The 21,298-nt window shown below is 37.1% G+C and overlaps 1 protein-coding gene across 6 annotated transcripts in view; it reads left to right on the forward strand.

Moving 5' to 3' along the window:
• The window catches only part of AOPEP (aminopeptidase O (putative)), a 287,414-nt gene that overhangs the window by 27,870 nt on the left and 238,246 nt on the right, over positions 1-21,298 (forward strand). For all 6 annotated transcript variants that reach the window (XM_040089516.1, XM_040089515.2, XM_040089514.2 and 3 more), the window contains exons 5-6: positions 3,839-4,001; positions 8,470-8,718. In XM_040089516.1, coding sequence (XP_039945450.1) covers positions 3,839-4,001; positions 8,470-8,718 — 412 coding nt within the window. The remainder of the gene's footprint in view (positions 1-3,838; positions 4,002-8,469; positions 8,719-21,298) is intronic.

Genomic DNA, 21,298 nt, shown 5'->3' on the forward strand with positions numbered 1-21,298 from the left:
CTTCATTTATTAAGTAAAATAGTTTTTTCCACTTTTCTCCAAAGAAGTTTTTTACCGGACCAGTTGGAGGGAGGGGCCACTTGGGTTTGCTCCCAGAGGGATCCTGTTCAGGGGTTTTCTCCCAAATTTGTCTCTAAACCAGGACATCCTTGCACTCCAGGCAAAGAATAGTTTTTACATAACTTCTTTAACTGCCTGTATATGTATTAGCTCTAGCTCTTACCTTTTGTATCTATTGCTGTGAGGGGCTAGCTCTTCTTTTCCGTAGAAGTAGTTGAACTTTGTAGATTTTTGTAAGTAGTAAACATCAGCTGTATTTTGTGGTGTTTGTGTTAGTGGAAACTATTTGACAAAAAGTATACTGGTGAGTAAAAATGTTCATAGTGTTTTCATATCTGGCATTAAGAGACATAGCTTTGGCACTTTTTTCAGTTATAATGAACTCTACAGGACTCAATTTTAATGATTTCAAAGATAGCTGAATGCATTAAAAATTCCAGGAAGTAATTACATCATTCATAATTATTATTTCAAGTAGGAGAAATAAGCGATCTTTAAATTGTTCCTTTGCACAATTAGAGATAGATTATAATTTCCTGCTCTTGTTAAATATTTGCATGGAAAGTTTTTCACTTTTAACTCATAGAGTAGGTGATTGTTGCTGCATGGTTAGGGCAGTTATGACACAATAGATTTGCTTTTCAGAATTATGGGTAGAGAAAATAACAAAATGTTTTGAAATTATTTATAATTTCCTAAAATAATTATGTGTAGGAATCAAGTTGTTTTAAAATTACATTACAAGTAGAAGGACAGGGGTGATTTACTTCTGTTTTTTCCATGGACCAATCTCAGCTCAAAGTCTTGTTTTTCCCAATGTGTTCTTTCTTAGTCTGACAATGTTTTGATGGTATAAAATACTGTTTGGTAGGGAAAGCCACATCCCTGTTTCAGCTGCACTGTTGTCTGTTATCCTAGAGATGGAGCTGTCTCCAAGGTTGCCATTGAAAAGCACGGTGCAGCCTGAAAGAGTTGAGTGAAGCTTGATCTGTGTGCTGGGATAGATCATAGGATACAGATGAAGGAAAACAAAACAAAGCCCACTGATGTGAAGACAGTGTAAGGAAGGAAGTGAAGTTATGGGAGAGGTCAGGCTGGGAGACAATCTTACCAGCAGTGAGAGAAGACACAAAGGTCAGTGGGTTAGTTAAGCTGGTTTTTTTGAAACAGTGCTTCATGGTTCCCTCCAGAGGGAACTTCTGCCAGCAAAAAGACTTTTTCAGTCACTGATCAACAAATGCACTATCTTCAAACCTGAAGGATTCTATTGTTCTATAGAGAGAACTCACTTGTCACGCCTGTGTATGGGATTTCAGTCAACAACTATAGGATAAATATATGGGCATTCTATATAGTTCTTGAGTGTGAATGCAGAAGGCATCAAAAAGCACTGCAGGAAATGGACTGGGCCCTTGGTAGATATGCAGAGACATTATAAAATTCGGATCTTGCTCTGGGAGGATCCACAGTTCACATAATTTCAAAAATCCTTGCAAAATAATAGGGTCTTTGGTACCTTCACTCTTTTTGCATTGAGTCAGCTCTAACTAGCATGTGTTCATTGCTAATTTGTATAACTTTTGAATGCAGTACATGCATTCTCTTTGGGCTGCTAGTCTGATTGCCATTCCTTTTAGACGTTCTTTTCAAGATGTTTGTGGAGTATTTTTTAGAAAAAAAAGCCTCTTGCTTGCTGTAACCTGTCTTACTAAACTTGTTTCTCACTGTAACCCTCTCTGATCTCTGTTTGCCTAGCACAGGCCAACACCCTTTCCTTTTAGACAATCTCTAGTTGTGAGAGCCTTCTCCTTTACACCTCGTGCCATTTGGAACAGTTTTCTGTAACTGTTTTTTTACTTCCATGCTTTTTTCAGAAGATAGTTGGAAACACATGACAGTTTTTTCATTAGAATTTTCTCTGGTGCTATTTAATTCTTAAGATTTTACAATTAGCGTGAGTGCATGGAGTATTTTGTAATGCTTTATAGCATTTACATGCAACACTAAGTGCAGAACCTGAGCCTTGTCCTGTATGAATGTAGGTTAATGGCATAGTTACTAACTACGATGTGTGCAGGCTTGGGCCTCTAGCGGAATGTCTATCAATGAAACCCTGTTCATCAGGAATTTGCTATTCTGAAATAATATATTGTTGCTGCCCTGGATGACCTTTTTCTCTCAAGGTAGCATTTGCTTTTCTTGGCTTATTTGTAGCTTTTTGTTAATAATGAAAAAAAAAAGTAGTGTGAATTTGGCAAAGTTATCCTCCTTATTCTTAATGTGGTTGGAACAAATAAGTCCATTCTGCTTATATACTGACAGGAGGTTCGGAAAATTACAGGAGTAATATGTGTACACCTGGCAATACTGAGAAAAGGTTTTTGATGGTGGATGTTGCCTAAAGTGGAATAGGGTGAAGGAGTGTATGTGGTTTCCAGTGCATATAAAATTAAAGACTTCATCTGCCTCTCAGAAGACTTCACAAATGGTATTGTTTTGTCATATTAAATAGAAGGTGGGAAACTTGTTGAGGCTAAACAAAAGATTTTTTTTCTTTGTTCTTCCTTTGGACAGCTTGACTTTCTTTGTCCAATAAGGTAGGAAATCAAGTGATGCTTTGCAGCAGTTGTCTATTTTCTTTCCTCTTTGTCTTGTGGTCTCCACTTGGTTGTGTGGTGTGGGTTTTTTTAAAATTTTTTTTCCCTTTTGGTAGTGTTCCATAGCCCTAGTCAGAATACTTTTGCAAATGAACAAGTACTAAGGTTCTCTCAAAATAGCTGAAGTTCATATGTTTCCAACCTTTCCCTAGCTATAGTCATTTGCACATGACTCATCAGACTGTAACTCATGCTAGGATCTTTTCAAGAGAATTAACCTATTAGTATGGTGGTAGTAACTGTATTATGACCATACATGAATACATAGATGTGATTCTTAAACTATATCATTTTAAAGGGGAGAAACAGAAAATCTAAGCAGCATTTGTATTAATGAAAAGTATGCTGTTTAAAAGCATTCTCCGCCTTATAAAAATGTGTTGATACATACAGTAATCCTGTACCATACTCATTGTCTCCCTACATTGTGTTTCCATTATGATAAAACTTAGCATATTTTTAGCGTCTAATAGATTCTTGTTTTAACACCTTCATGGGGTAACATGACCAAATTGCCGACTTAGGTAATATCTCGTCTGAGTCTAAGCTTTGATTTCTTATTGCCTGGTTGACATATTATGTACCTCAAATAGCTGAGTCCAATTCACAAGCTTTAGTGTTACTTGTTAAAACTTGTCTATCAGTTTGGTACTACCCAGAACATAAAGGAAAGGTTTTGGGTTGTGTAAGATAATACAAGCAAGACAAAATCAGAAGACAGTAGGTAGGAGGTTGAAAGAGTTTATTTTTAATATTGTGCATGTGTGTGTTTACATATTTAAAGGTGTTACTAGATTTCATGCCTGATTTAATTCTTGTTCAGTAATGGTACAATCATGTTAAGTTGCATTAAACATCCCAATTATGGATGATTTATTTACAGGTAAAGATATCAGCAGTTAGAGCAAAGGTGTAAGTAAAAGTACTTAGAACACAGAATCCATGGTGGTTACATACAACTGTTCTTATATGTCTCAATGCAATTATTTTTATTTCCTCCACAAAAATACCAGGATGTAAGGTGGAAGGTGTGGCCCAAAATCTCAAGTACATGAAATTGTCTAGTACCTAACATGTGTCGTAAGGCTCATGCATCTACACAAATGTTCTTTTGTTTACAGGTATCTTGAGCTGGTACTACTATGTGTCTATGCCAATGCCAGCATCCACCTTCACTATTGCTGTGGGGTGCTGGCAGGAAGTTAAACAGCAGTCCTTCAAACAAACAACTGCTACTGAAACAAACGCTGAGTTTTCCTTGCCATCATCACAAACTGATTTCAGGTTGGTGTTTATAATATTGTTGAAAAATTAGATATATAGATAGCATTTCCATTTACTCTGTGGAATGTGAAAATGAGTCATGAGCACAGGAATCAAAATAGAACTTGTTTAATCTGAACAGAAAAATCTTGACAGGAAAATAATTCCAAAGGCATTATTTCATGGGAGTGGTTCTTTTTATGTGAAAACAAGCTGCTTAGTGAGCAGCAGGGTTTGTAAATTCTACTGTCTGCTAGATTTGTATCCTGTATCCTTAACACTCTGCTGAAACAATGCCAGTTGCTGTCTTGTTTCTTAAAATACTTGACTCAGTCCATTCTGGATACCTAATGACTCCTACTACGATATTGCCTACTTTTATGTTCTGCTCCAGTCTCACTGCACGGTTAAAGCTGGCCTGTGCAATAGTTTGCCTGGTGTAATGACTAGGTACCTGAAAGATCTAGTACAGTAGTCCCATAAAATAGAGTTGGACCAATGATTCTTAGCTGGTTTTGACTAAACTAGTAGAAAAGTAATTATTTTGGATACATCTATTCCTCCTCCCCATCTATACAAGACTCATTGAGTTTGAATTATTACAGAGAGCAAAACAACATATGCCTGAAAATAAGATTCGAGGGTAGAAAACAAGTTTCTGAAAAAATACCATTTGTTTTCACATATATTCACCTTGGTTAGCAGAAGTCTCAGACACAGGACTTGATTTCTTCATATATTACTCTCAGCTTTTCAAATTTCATATCATAGCATCACAGAACAACCCAGGTTGTAATGGACCTTGAATGTTCATCTAGTCCATTCTTTCATGGGAAGGAGCTTAGATGAAGATATCTAACACCCATTGGCCCTTGTCTTGGCCATGTTGCTCCTTGTGAAGAGAGGGACTCTATACCCTTTGAAGATCCCCTTCAAGTACTGAAATATTGCCATGAGGTTATCCCTTCCTCTTCCCTGAAAAGGCCTAGCTCCTTCTGTGTTTCCTTACGTGGAATGTTCTGAAGCCCTTTGTTCATTTTGTGGCTTCCTTGAATTGTGAGGACCAGAAGGAGGTGCAATGCTTCAGGTGCTGCCCAACAAGCTCTGTTCAGATTGTGGTGATCCCCTTTGTCTCTCTGCCTGCAATGCCCTTGGAGCTGCAGCCCAGGATCTGATTTGCCTTTGTAGCTGCAGTGTCACACCAGTGACTCAAGTTCAAGCAGTTGTCCCCTGAGCTTCCGTGTCCCTTTCGGCAAGGCTGCTCCCCAGACACGCAGGTCACACACAGCTTGTGCTGGGCCCTGTGGTGATGTCACCCCAGGTGCAGGACTGTGCACTTGGCTCTGCTGCACCTCACACTGTTCTTGCCAGCCCCATCCTTTCAGCCTGTCCAGGTCTCTGAGATGTCTCCATTCTGATGTTCCACCTCAACAGCTAACCTGGTGAGGGTGCTTTCAAAGCCATCATCCAGAATGTTTGTGAAAATATTGAACAGTGTGGGGCCCAAAACAATTTCTTGGAGAATTCCACCTGTGACAGGCTGCCAGCCTTAGTGAAAAACACTGATCACCACTCTCTGAGCATTGACTACGCATCAGTTTTGTACACATCTTGCAGACCACCCTATCTAGTTTGTATGTTGCTGGTTTGTCCAGGATGTAGGAAACTGTGGCCAGTGTTTTGCCAAAGTCCAAGCAAACAACGTCTGCTACTCTCCCCAGATCAACAGAAATTGTTATTTTATTGTAGAAAGTAATTTGGGTTTTAAGTATTTGTGTAATATTTTTCTGTTACTCAGTTTGAAACTTTGCTGAAAATATTCTTGTCTTTGAGACAGCTGTTTTGAATAATACTTTGTTAGCATTAAGACAGTAGAACTACTGAGTCTTTGGAACTTGAGGACTTAATATGGATTTTTTTTTTTTTGTTGGAATTTAAAATTAAATGATTCTAATGGCTTACAGCCTGGCTGATTTTGGTTAAAAATGCTAATTAATCTTGAGAACAGAAATTTTCATACTTTATGTAAGATCAGTAAGAAATGCCTGTTCTAATTTTAAAATACTTCATTGGTTTGATGCGCTTCTAGAAATTGCATTACATTTATTTCTTTGCTATGTATATGTTTACGATATGACTACCACTGCAAAAATAAGCTGTAGATGTATTCCTCTCAAAAGTACGGCACATTTGGTAATAGGAATTTATTGATTTTGGTGCAAAAGATTATTCTGGACCAGTGTTGATAGAACAAATGAAAGTTTCTGAGTTTTTTGTAAAATTTCTGAAGAGGGAAATATTTTTGTAATTTTTTTTAGCAAAAATTAGTGTAAGTTTTAATCAGTGTGATGGTTACAGTTATGAGTTTATCTGTGTGATGGTTATTGGATGAGTTAACTGGCACAGATGTTGTGATGTATCTGCAGCAGTTAGTGTCAGTGAAAGAAACAGAACTACTGTGTCTTGGTAAAAAAAAAAAGACCAAAAAAATTTCCAAAAATCCTCTGCAAATGTACCTATTGTATGTAGACAGAAGAGGAGTCCCTAAGTGTACAAGATTGTTTTGTAGCTAATCAGGACGTAAAAATCTGTGTCCTTAAAAATGTGCTCCTGTTATATCCAGGTAATCTTTAGTTGGGAGTTAGCAAAGCAGAGATGGTTGCTTATTTTAGTCAGTGAAACCAGGTAACCAAACCAACATTACTCATTGTAGCAGGCATTTCTAGAAAGGGTGTGAAATGGATAGTCAAGCAAATGTTAAGCATGTGTCTCAGATAGGATAGTGGAGATAAACTCTAGGGCAGCAGGAAAAGAAAGGAATTGTGAAAGAAGCTGTTGAAATGTGTAATGTAATTTGTATCCAGGTGCCAGTGAGTTTGACTTAAGGAGGCTGTATCAAAGTAAATGTTAAATGGAACTATGATGTTTATAACTTTTTATCTCCTAGTAGTCATTAAAGAATTGGCAATTTTTATAAGAGATATGGTATTAGCTTTCATGTTCCTGCCTAATCTCAACTCTGATAATAAAATACAAAGTGATATTGTTTTAGAGCAGAAATATACTAGATTAAACCACCCTTAGAAAAAAAATTGCATAGTGACAGATGTGGTTTCTTTACATATGTAGTCAATGAAAGGACTTAGTGTCCACTTCTGTGACAGATTTATGTAAGGTGCTAAAGTGTTAATACTTTAGCAAAATCTCATCCTTTTCCACATCCTCATTTTGGTTTCTGTGTCAGCATGGTCTTCCAAGGATAAGTGCTTTGGGCGATGCTAGGTGCTTTGCCTGTTGAGACATAGTAGAACCAGATTACTTAAACTGAAGTTTCAAACCAAGAAGAGGCTGTGCACTGTAGAGGACATAGGCTAACAGGTGAAAACATGAAGCTGATTTCCATTTAGATAAGAATCTCTTTGGACAGATAACATATTGTGAAGGTATATGACTCAGTGTTTAGGAAGGATTTGATTTACCTCTCCTTTCTTCCAGCTAGTGCTCTAAATATACTGTAAAAGTACTATAAAGTCACGTTGGCCTTATGTGGTATCATTGAATGTCTAGGAGATAAGCCTGAATTGACATCTACAGGCTTTTTTACTTAATAATAATTTTAAAATTTAGTTGAAGTTTCTGGAGAATTTTAGTAACAACTACAGAAAAAAATCTGTCCTGGAATTTACAGCATAATTGCACCTAAAATACTTGTGTTATTATTATGTTAATATGTATAGAACTTTATTTTCATAGCCAAGTTTGAATAGGAATTCTTAGAGTAAATATTTTTGTGTTATTACTAGTTCTCTTTACATATATTTTGAGCACTTACTCTTTTGATGCATATCTCTGTCACCACAACACATAAAGCAGTCACACGGAGAGAGGTTTTGCAGGGCAGAGGTTTTTCTCCGATCCGGCTCAAAGCTGAATCCAGGCAGAGAGAGAGCCTCTTTGTTTATTTCTTACTTTATATACATTTGTGGGTCTAGTAGAAGATTGGCTTTTAGAGTTTTCACCTCTCAAGCCAACTGGCCAGACCAGCCATCAGTTACAATTGTTTTCAGGTTAGAAATACGCAAACAAAGGACAGAGAATGAAAAACAAAGGATTTGTTTATGTTACATATGTGGGAAAAAAGTAGAACTGCTTTTAATATTGTACAGTAACTAAAAAGATCTGACTCCATTTTATGAAAAATAAAAAGGCTATAAAAAACTCAGAAAAACCAGGGTAACATATCTGTTATAAAAACAAGTTGTGACTAGTCTCTCTCTTTAGTTATGAGTTCTACTCAGATGTAATAGTGAGTGTTTCAAAGTGCTGCACGTGTGTGAACGGGGTAAGAATGCAAATGAGCTGATTCTGTGGAAATTAATTCTGTCATTTTGATATCTAGAGAATATCCTTGTCTTAGCATAGTCAGATGTGCACATTTCTGATATCACAATTAAGTTTTGTTTTGTTTTGTTTTGTTTTGTTTTGTCAGATGGCATGAAGAAATCTGTGGTCATGTGGAATATCCCTGCCGTTTCCAAAATCCTGCTGCCAGGTTGCAGGCAGTCATTCCTTATAGAGTCTTTGCTCCCTGGTGCCTTATGGAAAGCTGCGAAGAATATTTGCTTCAGCTAATTCCTCAGTGCCTCTCAGCTGCTTATGCCACACTGGGTACCCACCCCTTTTCCAGGCTTGATGTTCTGATAGTTCCTTCCAACTTTTCCAGCCTGGGAATGGCTAGGTAAAAAAACTTCTTTGTATCCAATCTGCTGTATTTTGTTAGACTCCTTCTTATCAGCTAGTTAACAGTGTCAAGTTGTTGTCGATACAAAGTTGCTTTGCTATTTTTCTTAAACCAAACTTATAATTCTTGTTTTGACTTCATGTGACTAGATTTGTTTGCATCCTTTGTAACCTTTAATTTTAATTTAAACAGGGCTTAGGGAAGGAAAATATGAGCTTATTAGAAATGTGGGTCTGGATTTTTACATTTGTCAAATTCAAGTTCTTTTGCTGATTCTGTTGATCTAAATACTTGATGACATTGTCTTGTTTTCTTTTGGCATTGATTTCAGCCTTATATTTTGACAGGAGTATGTTAAAATCCAAATCTAGAATTTCTTCATGAGTGTTTCCAAGGTACCAGTTTCTAGTCAAACACATATCTTCAGAAGCTGAAGGCAAATCATAAGGATTATATTATCAAGTTTTCATGAAATTGTGAAGGCTCTCAGGCCTGTCCAGGTACCTCTGAACAGCATCTGTTCCCTCCAGCGATTTGACTGTACCACTCAGATTGGTGACATCAGCAAACTGGCTGTGTGCATTAAAAAGATACTGAACTGTGCCAATCCCCTTACTGACCCCTGAGGATACCACTCGTCTCTGCTGGGACAGTGAGCCATTTGCTGCAACCCTTTTGGGTGTGACCATCCAACCAATTCCTTATCCACTGAGTGGTCCTTCTCTAAAATCCGTGTCCACAGGTGCTGTGCAGGACAGTGTCCAATACTTTGCATTCAAGTAGATGACATCAGTTTCTTTTCCCTTGTCCACCACTTTTGTAACCCTATCTTAGAAGGCCATCAAATTTCTCAGGCATGATTTGTCATGAATGCAGCCATGTTGGTGGTCGCCAATCACTTCTTGATCTTTGATGCGCCTTCACATAGTTTCCAGAAGGATCTGCTCCATACTTCTGCTGGACCTTGAGTAGAGACTGACTGACCTGTACTTTCCCAGGTTATTCTTCTCTACCTTTCTAAAAATGGGGGTTGTGGTTTGTTTTTTTCAGTCAGTGGGAACTTCACTAATGCCAATAAGATCATGGCCCTGCAGACCATATTTATTCCTCATGCTGCATGCATTAACATGGAGGCTTTTAAGCTAGACCCTTGAGGAAACTGACCTACTGGCTGGAATTTCTTTGTGCTGCACTTCAGGTGCCCTTCTACTGACCTGTGACCTCTCTCTGGGCATGGTTTGCGTGGGATGGCTTGAGGTTCCCCTTCCCTAGCAACTTTAGTTTAAAGATCACTTCTCCAACCTGGCGAGTCTAGTACTGAAGATGCTCTTACTCTTCTCTGACAGATGGACCCCATCAGCAGGTCAGGTTTCGCAAAGTGAGTCCCATGGTCCAAGTTGGGAAATTCCTAATGTGGCACCAGTCCTATAACCTTTACCTGATTTGCCAGATTTGACTGGTCCTTTCAAGCTGTAGATTTTTTTTTTTACAGGTTTCCTCTAGAAACCCTCTTTTGGGTTAAAAGTAGAAAATTATGTTAGCACATTAACATTATATGATGTTAATATGCCAACATAATACATTATAATATATTATGTTGGCATATTGTATTGACAATATTGGCATATTGTATTAATACTGTATTGTATATGTATACTATACATATATTGTATCATTTTGTAGAAGTTTATGTGCTTTTCTATTTCATTAAGATCTGGAAAATTGAAAACTTTAGCATTCAGTCACCTTCCTCTGTCATATAAGGCTCATTGCTTTCTAGATAGTTTTTGCTGTTTACTGAGTTTTCAGTGATAGTTCTTCACTCAATGGAAGCATAAAGTAGGTTAGTGCACCTGCCACAAATTCTCCAGTTCTTTGCCTGGTGGTTTGATTTGTAATGAGGTGTGGTAATGTGTACTATATTCTCAAAGCCATTTGAAATTTGCTGCTGCTCAGCAGTCTTCTGTGACTTCAAAGGCATGGTACTAAAGAGAAAGCAGATAGTGATGTCTGGGCCAAAATGGCAGCATGGGAAAAGAGAAATCTTTGAGATTTAGTTGTTGATATGATATTGCTTTTTGGGAAATTTTCAGTGCCTTCCCTGCACATGCCTTTCCTAGACTTTACAGGGAAAAGGTACCTTCAGGGAATTCTGTTACAAAACCATCTGTTATTATCTGAGTCCAGGCTGTGTATTCAGAATGCTATAATTGTGTTTTCTTTGTGAGAGAGATGAGAAAAACCTGTGCTTTTATTCCCCTATGCTTTGTCTAACCACTGTCAGTTCCAAGCAATCCATATCATTGAGAATAAGGATGAGAGAAGGGGCATGCATATTTTCTGATACCTGTCATTTAACAGTCCATCAAGGCAAATACGTTCCAATTTTTCAAAATTTAACTAATTTAAGAACAAATTTAAGTTGTTTAAATCCCTAGTTGTATTTGGACAAGAGATTATTAAGTGACTCGTAATAGCTCATTTGTTCATGTTTTATGTGATTTTTCCAATAGAGACTTCTATGTATATAGCAACTACTTAAATGGTTAATTCCTATACATGCAATGATAATTGCATAAATTGCTTAAGCTAACAATAAGCTGTGTGCAAAACCCCCACACAAAAAGTTAGCAATTACTTTGTGTTAAAAAGGTTGCTGTAGTATTTAATTTTTTATCTTCTAGGCTATCTGTAGCAGTACAAACATAACACAGCATGCCAGCACATAGAAGCTGTTGTTATGAGAACTCTAATTGGATTCCTGTCTGCCAGGGAAGGAAACAAATGTGAATTTTAGTCATTATCTGAAGCATTAGGGCTTTACAGCATTTCATGCTTTTCTTTGTACCTCTGTTGGTTATACTTACTGTGCTTTTCACATCTCAAAATGCTGCTTCTTATTTAGGAGGGATGTTTCCCCAACGTTTTAGACTGTTACAAAATTATGATAGTTCTTGCGCAGAATTATCTAAATAGGTGTTTAAAACTCTAAATAGGTGTTTTAAACTCTAAATAATTTTAAACTCTAAATTTAGAATTTAGGTTGTAGCTACTGTGGGTCGGCTTTTCTCTTGAAGTCTGGTGGATGCATTATGAGCAAAACCACAGCAAAACATATTCATTGTACTTGTGTTTTCTGTTCATATTTTCCTGTGTTTTTTAATTTGTAATGGACTTCTGTATGGAAATATGTAATAATTGCAATAATTTCCCCTTGCTTCCTGCAGATCTTTGAAGATGGAGGATTTAGTTTTGCATACTTTAGTTTTATACTGTTTTTTTTTTTTAGTGATTCTGTATTGCTTCTCCTAAATTCATACTAGTAAAAGAACGATGTAGTCTACACCTCTTTATTGGTGATATTATGTTGAACTGTACAGAAATCAAATGCATAAAGCATAATAGCTTAAAAGCCTGAGATTCAGTGCTTTCTCTAGGATGCTGAGAATCTCATGAACAGGTAACAGCAGTTAGTTATATAATTTTAAGTTATTTCAATAGCATAAGAGAGCAAATTGGAGTAAAAGGAGTAGGGAAGTGTGCCAAACTGCAAGGCTCTAGAGCTTCTAATGCGGTTGTTCATGGAAGAGATCCCTGACCACACACTACACTGAAAGGTGAATATCATTCATGCACTCAGAGAACTAAGAGATTAAAATCAGGAGAATAAAAGCAGCACTATGTTTTGATGCTGTTGATCAGATAGTACTTCTTGAGGAGTTATCAACCCCGTTAGCATTTAAATGTCAGAGGTATTTTACAGTTGCAGATGCTCTCATATGAGCCAGCAGTTACTGACACAAACAGAGCTGAATGAAATATTTCAGAAGAAAAGTAGGGCCTGTGTATTCACTGATTGTTTGGGCTCTTCAAATCAGTTTACTCTCAATCCAGTTTTTGTTGATCCCATTTGAAAACCTGGTGTTTTGATGTCACTTCTCATGGACCTACAACTCAATTTCCTTTCCTTTTTTCAGAATCTGAAGACTCTGAGTTCCTTGTTCTTTTTCCTTTCCTAAGGAAAAACATTCTTTCAAGTATAGAAACTAACTTTTGGTGCACCTAAGCCTGCACTTGAGACTTTGACGTTTCTTGCATTGTTTAACTGCTTTAGCTTTTTGACAGTCACACTAATCTCTTGTGATTTTACGGTGTTAGAAACTGCTTAGCAACTTTCTACTTCTTCAGAGCAATGTGCTGATGTTTGTCTTACTCACCTGAGAACTGTAAGCCTTTGCATTCAGTTGAAATTCTCTTTTGGAAACAAGGGCTTTTAAAGTTTTTTCTTTCCAGCACACATTGTTTAAATAACTTAAGACTACTGCTTTTTCTGTATGAATTAATGAGTTAATGTACTAGTTTTGTAGTAAGTGCTAGAACAAAGGAATGTTCTTATCCAAGTACTATGTATAAATAACCTTTCTAGGCACATCACACATTGCTGGGTTCTAGAAGAGGATGATGATGAAAGTGTATGCATGGTATACACTTTGGTGTATACCATGCTCCTAGTTTTTCCTTAAACTCTTAGTACTAGTAGTGACTAGTGGAACAGACGAACATCTAGTCTAACCTAGTTTATCTGTACTTACAGACAATCTTGCCCAGCAAAGCTAGTGAAACCGAAGAATTTCTGAGCAAGATTCTGACATTTTCAAATCAGGGTCCTAATGTTATTTGAATTCTGTTTAGGCTCTAAAATTAATGGCCTTATTTTCGACTATGCTGGACACCCTTGAGTCCCAAATGGTGTTTGATGATGAGGATCCTTGGAATATTTATAAATCAGGTCAGCTTATATAGCTGACTATATATGGATTTAGCAACCTATCTTTCAATTCCTGTTTCATAAAGATCTTATTCACTCTTCTGTCATGTTAAAAAATTATCTTTGGTACATACACCTTTCTTCTTTGAAGAGAGAATATCCGTTTCTAAAAAAAAGTTGTATCAGCAGACCTCTTGAGTCTTTTCAGTCTGTGTCACCAAGGTTGTTAGTATCTTAAATTGAAAAGGGAGAAAGCTGAAGCAGTCTCTTTGATCAGTGCGTCTGTAGCCACCATTTGTCTGTTCTGTATGTCTGTTATGATGACAACTGATAAGTGCATAGAAAATCAGCTAGGACTACTGGAAGTCATTCAAATGTCAAAGTTAAATGTAAAACCTTTAATATTGTCTGGTCTTGCAGAACTGTGTTTTATTATTTGATACCACTGTAGAAGCCTTTTCTGAGTCAACACAAACGTAGACGTATTTTTGCACATTTCCAGTTGTTTTAATTTGACAAAATACTTGCAAGAGTAATCCTTCAACATTTAGTTTAGTTTTTACATACCATTAGTTAGTTATCCACACAGAAATAATCATGTACAAAATTTGAAACAAAAAGTAAAAATGCAGTGAAAGAAAAATTGAGTCTTAGCTGTGATAACAGTAAATCAGAGTATGTGGCTGTACAACACATGCATACGGATTTAGTGGCGTTTAGAAGTCATGTGAATTGACAACCAGCAAGTCACAGCTGAAATGCAAAGAGTAGATTTATTTCTTTGACCTACTAACAATGTTGGGCAGAGACCCACAGGAACACAGGCTGTGTTAGGCTTAGTTCATTCCAGTGAAAAGGGACCCCCTAGGCTCCGCTAGGCTTAGTTTGCCCTAGTGCACAGTGTCTACTGCCTGCTCCAATATATCTTGTGCACACACAGTTTATTACAAGGTGGTATTGTCACTAGGGGACATGAAAAGAATGATACTCACAGAGTCAGGTCTAGAGCAAAAAGAAGGGAAGTTTATTTACTTGACTTCGCTTATTTAGATTCTGGACAATGACTAGAGATTGGAGAATAAGGTTGCTACCTCTCTGCCCCACTGGTCAGACTAGAAGTCCATCAATTGTCCTTCATCAGAGAGGAATGCAAAAACAATCACTTTGTTTATGTTACAATCCATGAGAAGAGTCTACAACAAAAATGTAAATAATCAGAAGACTAAAAGAATAAAACAACAGTGGTATCGTTATGATCTTGCTCTCTCCCAGCAGGAGGCTTAAGCATGTTTGTGAGAGTGTTATCTTTACACAGGAATTCTACTTCTCCAGACAGGTAGAGGATGAACACTAGGCATAATAAATGGAGTTTTACAACAATGACACTTGTAGCATTTCCACCTGCAAAGTTACTTTGAGAGAAAGTATTCCCTCCTACTTGCCAAATCTGGTTTTAATCCTTTCTTCCAAACTATTGTTGAAGATACTTGTTGACTCTTAGCTGCAGTCTGAAGTATACTTTGGTACCACTGCAATCACCATCCTTCATCCAGCTGTCATTTTGGTATCTGAACAGGATTTGGAGTACTTCAGGCACAATGTATTTCCTTATTAAAGTGCCTTGTTGGTCTATTAACTCATAGCGTATGCTGTTTTAACTGAGAAACTAGATGTGTGTTCTGCAGTATCAGAGGGATTTTCTTTTGCACTTCTAATAGTTTTCCATAGAGCTTTCTCAGTGCTTTTGGAATACAAAGTGCAATATTTACCTGTTGTAAGATTCTTCTCTTATGGGATAGTATGACAAGAAGAAAACATCTCAGTCTGACGTTACTGACCAAAATTAATACAAAAAAGGATGTTTTAGAACATGTGGACTTAGTTATATATCAGATATGCTTCTTAACTTTGTTACCATTTGTAATTTTATGAGACAAAGAATATTGGTTTAGGAGTTTAAAGATCACTTGCTTCTTTTGCTGTGTGGCACATGAATTCTTAAAAGGGCTTTTGGTTATTTAAGCTGGAGAGGTTGTGGGGTTCTTTTGAGACTGCTGTTGAGTAGTAACTGCATGTTTTCAAACTCTAGGATTAGAATTATGGCAGAGCCTGTTAACATCATTATAGTTAGGGGTGCCTAAACATTTCCAATGTAAACTTGTATTTCAGTGGTTTATAACTGTAAAGTCTGTTCCCAGCTTAAAGCTGACATAAAGTGGTTTGGCTTAGGAAAAGTGGGTGTGGCTCTTGTACACACATATGTGAGAGGCCTGTTTCTATACATATTGTATTTGTATATCTATAAAGTATATGTGTATACCTAAAATATATCCAAACCTGCCCTTTATATATGTGCATGTATAGGTGTGTAGGTAATACTAATGATTTTATTTTTGTTGTATGAGTTCCTTGGCATTTATAAAGTAAAAGTATAACTTTCCCTCAGAAGTATCATGTTTATAGAGAGCTAGGCTGTGGAGAAATGAAAAAATTAATTATCATTATTGAACGCTGGGTTTGTAATTTTTGAACTGATTTTCAGAATTCTTTCTCCCTGTGTCTTACTTTAACTCTCAACTGTTTTCTCCTACCAATAGAGATCTATAAGGTGAACGAAAATCACATGGCAGTTGAGCAGTATAGGCTGTCTAGTGCTTAATATTCACTCAGCAGCGTTAGACTGTTCCATTTAACTTTCTGAATCATATAAATAGTAGAGCACTTACAGATGCAGAGATTTGCATGTATATGCTGTAAGTGGTAAGAAAGAAAATAATAAATGCAGCCAATTGCTCTGAAGCCTTAAGCTTTATTTTAAAAGGGCTGAAGGAAAGACAGTGTTTGAAGCAGCCACAGGCTTCTGTCATGCAATTATCTCTGATCTGACTTGCCATACCAAGTATGTGAAGCTTTCTTAGTCTCTGTGATAATTACTAGTAGTCCTCAATTTACCAGCCCCTAGGAAGAATGCAATCCAGGTAATAGATTTTAGATTTTAAATGTGGACTGCAAGACCAATGATACTTAAAACAAATGAAAGTACAGAGAAATCATTAAATCTGTGCATAATACTTTACCTCTGGCATCAATTGCCAGGTGCTAATGTCAATCTTTTTGCTGTAGACTTGTTTTCAAGTTTAAGTAAAACCCCACCAAAACTATTCAAACAAATTGGTGGCTTTATTTTCCTTTCTGTAGTTTTGTTTGTTTGTTTGTTTGTTTGTGGGTTTTGTTGTTTTTTTTTTTTCTTTGTTGCTAACAAAAGTTAGTCTGGTTTAAGGATCCGTAGCCCTTTTCTCATATGAGTAGTAGTTTGATTACTTGCTGGTGACAAGCTCAGAGGAAGCTAAGAAAATTCACATTCCTAAAAACCATGATGGTGCTGAGCAAAAACTATGCAATCCTGTCATTATGAGTAGTAGTGAGGAGTATGAGCAGTTGAATGATCCACTCCTAACCTCCATCTTTTGATTCTGGCCAGGGAAACTTTTTGGTTAGTCACAGACAGTTGTGTAGGCAGTTTTGGTTTGCCTCTGCTCTGCTTGCCTACCCCTGGCCTGGAGCAATAGTTTTATCTACATTTATGACACCATGTGTTTTGGGCTGCATGTTTATGACAGAGACACAAAGTGAATCAGGCCTCTGCTGGCATTATTAGCAGGTAGGAGAATATGCTCTATGAGAAGAGACTGATAGGGCTAGATTTGTTCAACCTGGGAAAAGATATTACTGAGGCTAGACACTGTCTCCTGCTACCTGAGGGTGTGGTTGCGGAAAAGGCAAAGCCATGGTTCTCTCAGAAATGGGGATAATGTATGAAGCAACATTCACAACTTGTAGTGATAGATTTCAGACTAGATGCAAGGAAGTACAGTTATTGCAGTTAAGCACTGAAACAGGTGATCCAGTGAGCTTATAGAACCTCCATCTCAGGAGGTGGTGAAAAGATTATGCCTATACAATTACGACTTCAGCAACCAGGTAATATATGCAGATGATGTTTTTTCTTGTTTTTAATGTACTGCAGTGAATGTTATGGTCCCTGTAATGCTCATGTAAATCATGAGTAATTCCAGTAAGTTCTGGATAGATCTGTCCTATGTGCATGAGATCATAATTTGTCTATGAAACTTCAAATTTTATGGCTAAATCATAAAAAAAATATAGAGGTGGGTGTCCCTGGGCTTTTCAGCTGTTAGTTAAGATGAGGTATTATACACTGTTCCTAATTTTTATGACTTATACTGATAGATTGTTGAAAATAGGAGTTCTTGTGCAAATCATTATTTACATGATGGTTTAGAGTGTGTTGCACAAAAAGCTAATTCTAGTGACAGCTTCCTCATTTATTTAAAACTTTTGGGACACTGGAATAGGAACTTTTCTCTGTGATTCATACAGATGTTGTCTTTGTTGGGTGACTGGTAGTTGTATTCAAAGTAATTTTCTGTGGACATTGCAGTTTAACATATTTACCTTGTGCCTTTTTTGCCTATAAAGTGAAACCAGGGAACAGAGCCTGAATTTTCTACTACTGTGTCCGCTACAGGCTCTACAGAGAGGGGTGTGAATGACTGTGTTGAGACATTTCCACTGCAATGCTGATAATGTGTATCACTGCTTCTCAGACATGGAAGAAGAAGATGGGGGAAAACGAAAGGGATGGAAATTATCCCTTCACTGCATCTCCGTGTCTTGATTCCAGTGTGTGTTATGCTATGCTGTGTCCTGAGTACATTTTGTTTAATGATTTGACAGAGGCCTAATTGCCAATTCTCTCTTGCTTTAACCTGCAGGGGTATAGAAACTGCCTGGAGGCAGTGGGGTGAAAGGCAGAGCCCTGGTTCTGAAACAGATGTGTTGTGAAGAAGATCAGGTAGAGGATAAGCTGAGGTGATAACATAGAATCATTTAGATTGGAAAAGGCTCTTAAGGTCATTGAGTCCAATCATTACCCTAAGTTGCCAAATCCACTGCTAAACCATGCTCCTAAGTGTTACATCTACGTATCTTTTAAATAACTCCTTGGATACCAACTCAACAACTTCTCTGGACTGCCTGTTCTGCTGTTTAATAACCCTTCTGGTAACGATTTTTTTTCCTAATATCCAATTTAAATGTCCCCTGGCACATCTTGAGGCCATTTCCTCTTGTCCTAGTGCTTGTTACTTGGAAGAGGAGACTGATAGAAATGAGTAGTGAATAGCAACTGTGAGGGAACAAGCCAGAAAATTTAGCTAGTGAACATATTCCGGGCAAAACCATATCAGTAGGTGTGTTTTTGCATGGCTTAGTGAAAGCCAGGAAATTTCTTTCTAAGTTTTCAAATTATGTATTTGACACCTCTGAAGGATAATTTTTTTGAGTTATTAAAGTTGCTGCAGTATCACTCTGTGAATATTATTTCTAGCTGTTATTTTAATTTTTGTGTAGTGACTGAAACCCACAGTAAAGGAGTAGTCTTCAAAAAGTGCCTAATTTGTGCAGAGACTGCATAGTCCTGTGAAACAATTCCCATAGAGTGGTTTTCTGTTTGGTCCTGTAAAGTGAAAATTACAGCAGTACTTGTTTTCTGAAACTTGATAAACTTAGATACATTTTTTTCATTGTGTAAATCCATAATTTCTGGAGACTCGGATTGTTACCCTGTTGAAGGCTTCTTTTCCCTTTATTTGGAAATGTGTGCGTGTTAGCATTCTTCTTTAGGGATCTGAGAGTCCTTGGTAGCATTCTAAAGTGACAGAAGTAAATAGCAGACAAAAGAGATGAACATGTTTATAGCCTGTTGCAGTTGTTGTTGATTGATTTTGCAACTTGTTGGAATATTTTGTAATTAGTAGTAGTTTATATCCTGGTTTGTGGGTTTTTTTAAACAAATTGACCCAAAAGTTCTTTTAGTTAAGAACAAAACCAAAATCCTGCCCAAAACTGTGAAACAAGGTTATGAAAGGCTTTATGTATTTTTGCTCTGATTTTGCACTATTTTTTTCACTTTTACTAGCAGGGCTTGTTTGTGTAGATTTGCTATGAACTGGTGATAGAAGAGCCTACTTTTCATATTGTTTCTTTTCCTTCTCCAAAGTTAAATTCAAAATAGGAGCTGTGTTAAGAGGAAATTGAAGTCTCAATTGGTTGTGAAGCAAGTGGAAGGACCACAGAATGTTTACAAACAGAAAGAGGTATCTGTCTAAGATTTATGTTTCTCCTAGTCTGTAAGTCAGTCTTTTCCAGCTGATTTTGGTATTTTTCCAGAAGTGCGATTGTCAGGTGATTTCAATTGAGTAACACATATAAGGGCTTTTAGATCTTTTGAAATACACAAGTACTAAACTATTTACTCTAGGGCAGAGATTCAAGATTTTGGGGTTTTTTCCTTCCAGAAGGCTTGAGAAGAAAGACACATTAGAGGAAAAAATAGCATAAACTCAAAAGAATCCAGACAGGACATTTAGAACATCACTACAAAGTGGTGGAGATTTGATATTTCCTTGCAAGTAATAGTTTTTTCTTGTAATCATGTATTTCTTCTTCATTTCTCCACAAGGCTTCCCACAATTTATCGCAGTCATCTTCTGTAGTTAGTGGAATAATTTACTGGTCATAAGAATAATCCCTCTTCTAGGGCCACCATCAGAGGTTGTAAGATTATTGTTTCGATTTTACTAATATTTCCTTATTGTGTGCTAAGTGGTTGGATAGGAGTTAAATGAGGCCTTCATTACTACACTCCTTTGCAGTGGGGATTTGGATCTTGTGGTTTTTCAGTGGTTTAGGGTTAGTTTCTGTTCGCAAAATTAAGCAGTTTCTCCAATAAATTCTTATACAGACACAATCTGATGGTAAAAGCTCTGACTTACATGAAAGTTGGAGATAGGAATGCCTCTCTTGTCACAGTTGGGGTTTTATTTATATTTGGGGTTTTTTTGAGACAATCTGCAAGTACTTCATGATATACCCATTGCCTCTGACTGGTAACCTTATCTTCCTAGATCTCAGTGTAGTTTTAAATCTTATTTATGCTTGAATTCTTTGAAAACTTATCTCAAGGTGTCTTTTTTTAATAGCACTGGAACTCTGGATATTTTCCCACTTTTTTCAGCTCCTGCAAATCTTTTTTCTCAGTTCCATAACATTCACCCCCTCTATGCTATTGTACAGTTAAGTCTCTTTTCCTCATATATTGTAATTTAGTACTAGCTTTGATCACACTCATTCAGTTAAGTCTTCCTCTGCTTAATGACTTGGATCCTATACTTCCTGTATTTGCTATTCTTACTGTTTCTTTGCTGTCATATCAATCTGTCATTTGGGAGACTTCATTCCTGAAGGACAGTTTGGCTGAATTTGTATTGTTAAGCAGCATATTTGAACTTAGAATGATCCTTTTCATATTTTTCTAATCCTTCTTCCTATGCTCACCAACATCTGCTAGAATGGGGCTTCTCAAGGGCCTAGGTCACATTTCAGTTACTTTTGGTGAGAGGTAATAGCCAAAACTTCTAGTGCCTCATGATAATTGCTAGTTGCCTAAGCAAAGTTCTGATATTCACTTGCCATGTGAGGTCTGAGGTTTTCCTCTAATTTTGGCAGCAGTGGGCTTCAAGCTGTTCTAGGGGCCCTTTCATGTCTGAGTTTGGCCTATCATCTTCGGAAGACACCAGCATGTGTCAAAAGGCATCATTTTCATCTGCCATGTGTTCTGTGCTTTTAGAAAAGTTAATCCAGTCTGTTTGGCTAGTGTTACTGTTTTGACATTTTAATGCTGATTACCTAAATTTGTTTCAGAATCCACTGCTTAGCTGTGATTAT

This window comes from Hirundo rustica, chromosome Z (genome assembly GCF_015227805.2).
Source record: "Hirundo rustica isolate bHirRus1 chromosome Z, bHirRus1.pri.v3, whole genome shotgun sequence".
Lineage (NCBI taxonomy): Eukaryota > Metazoa > Chordata > Aves > Passeriformes > Hirundinidae > Hirundo > Hirundo rustica.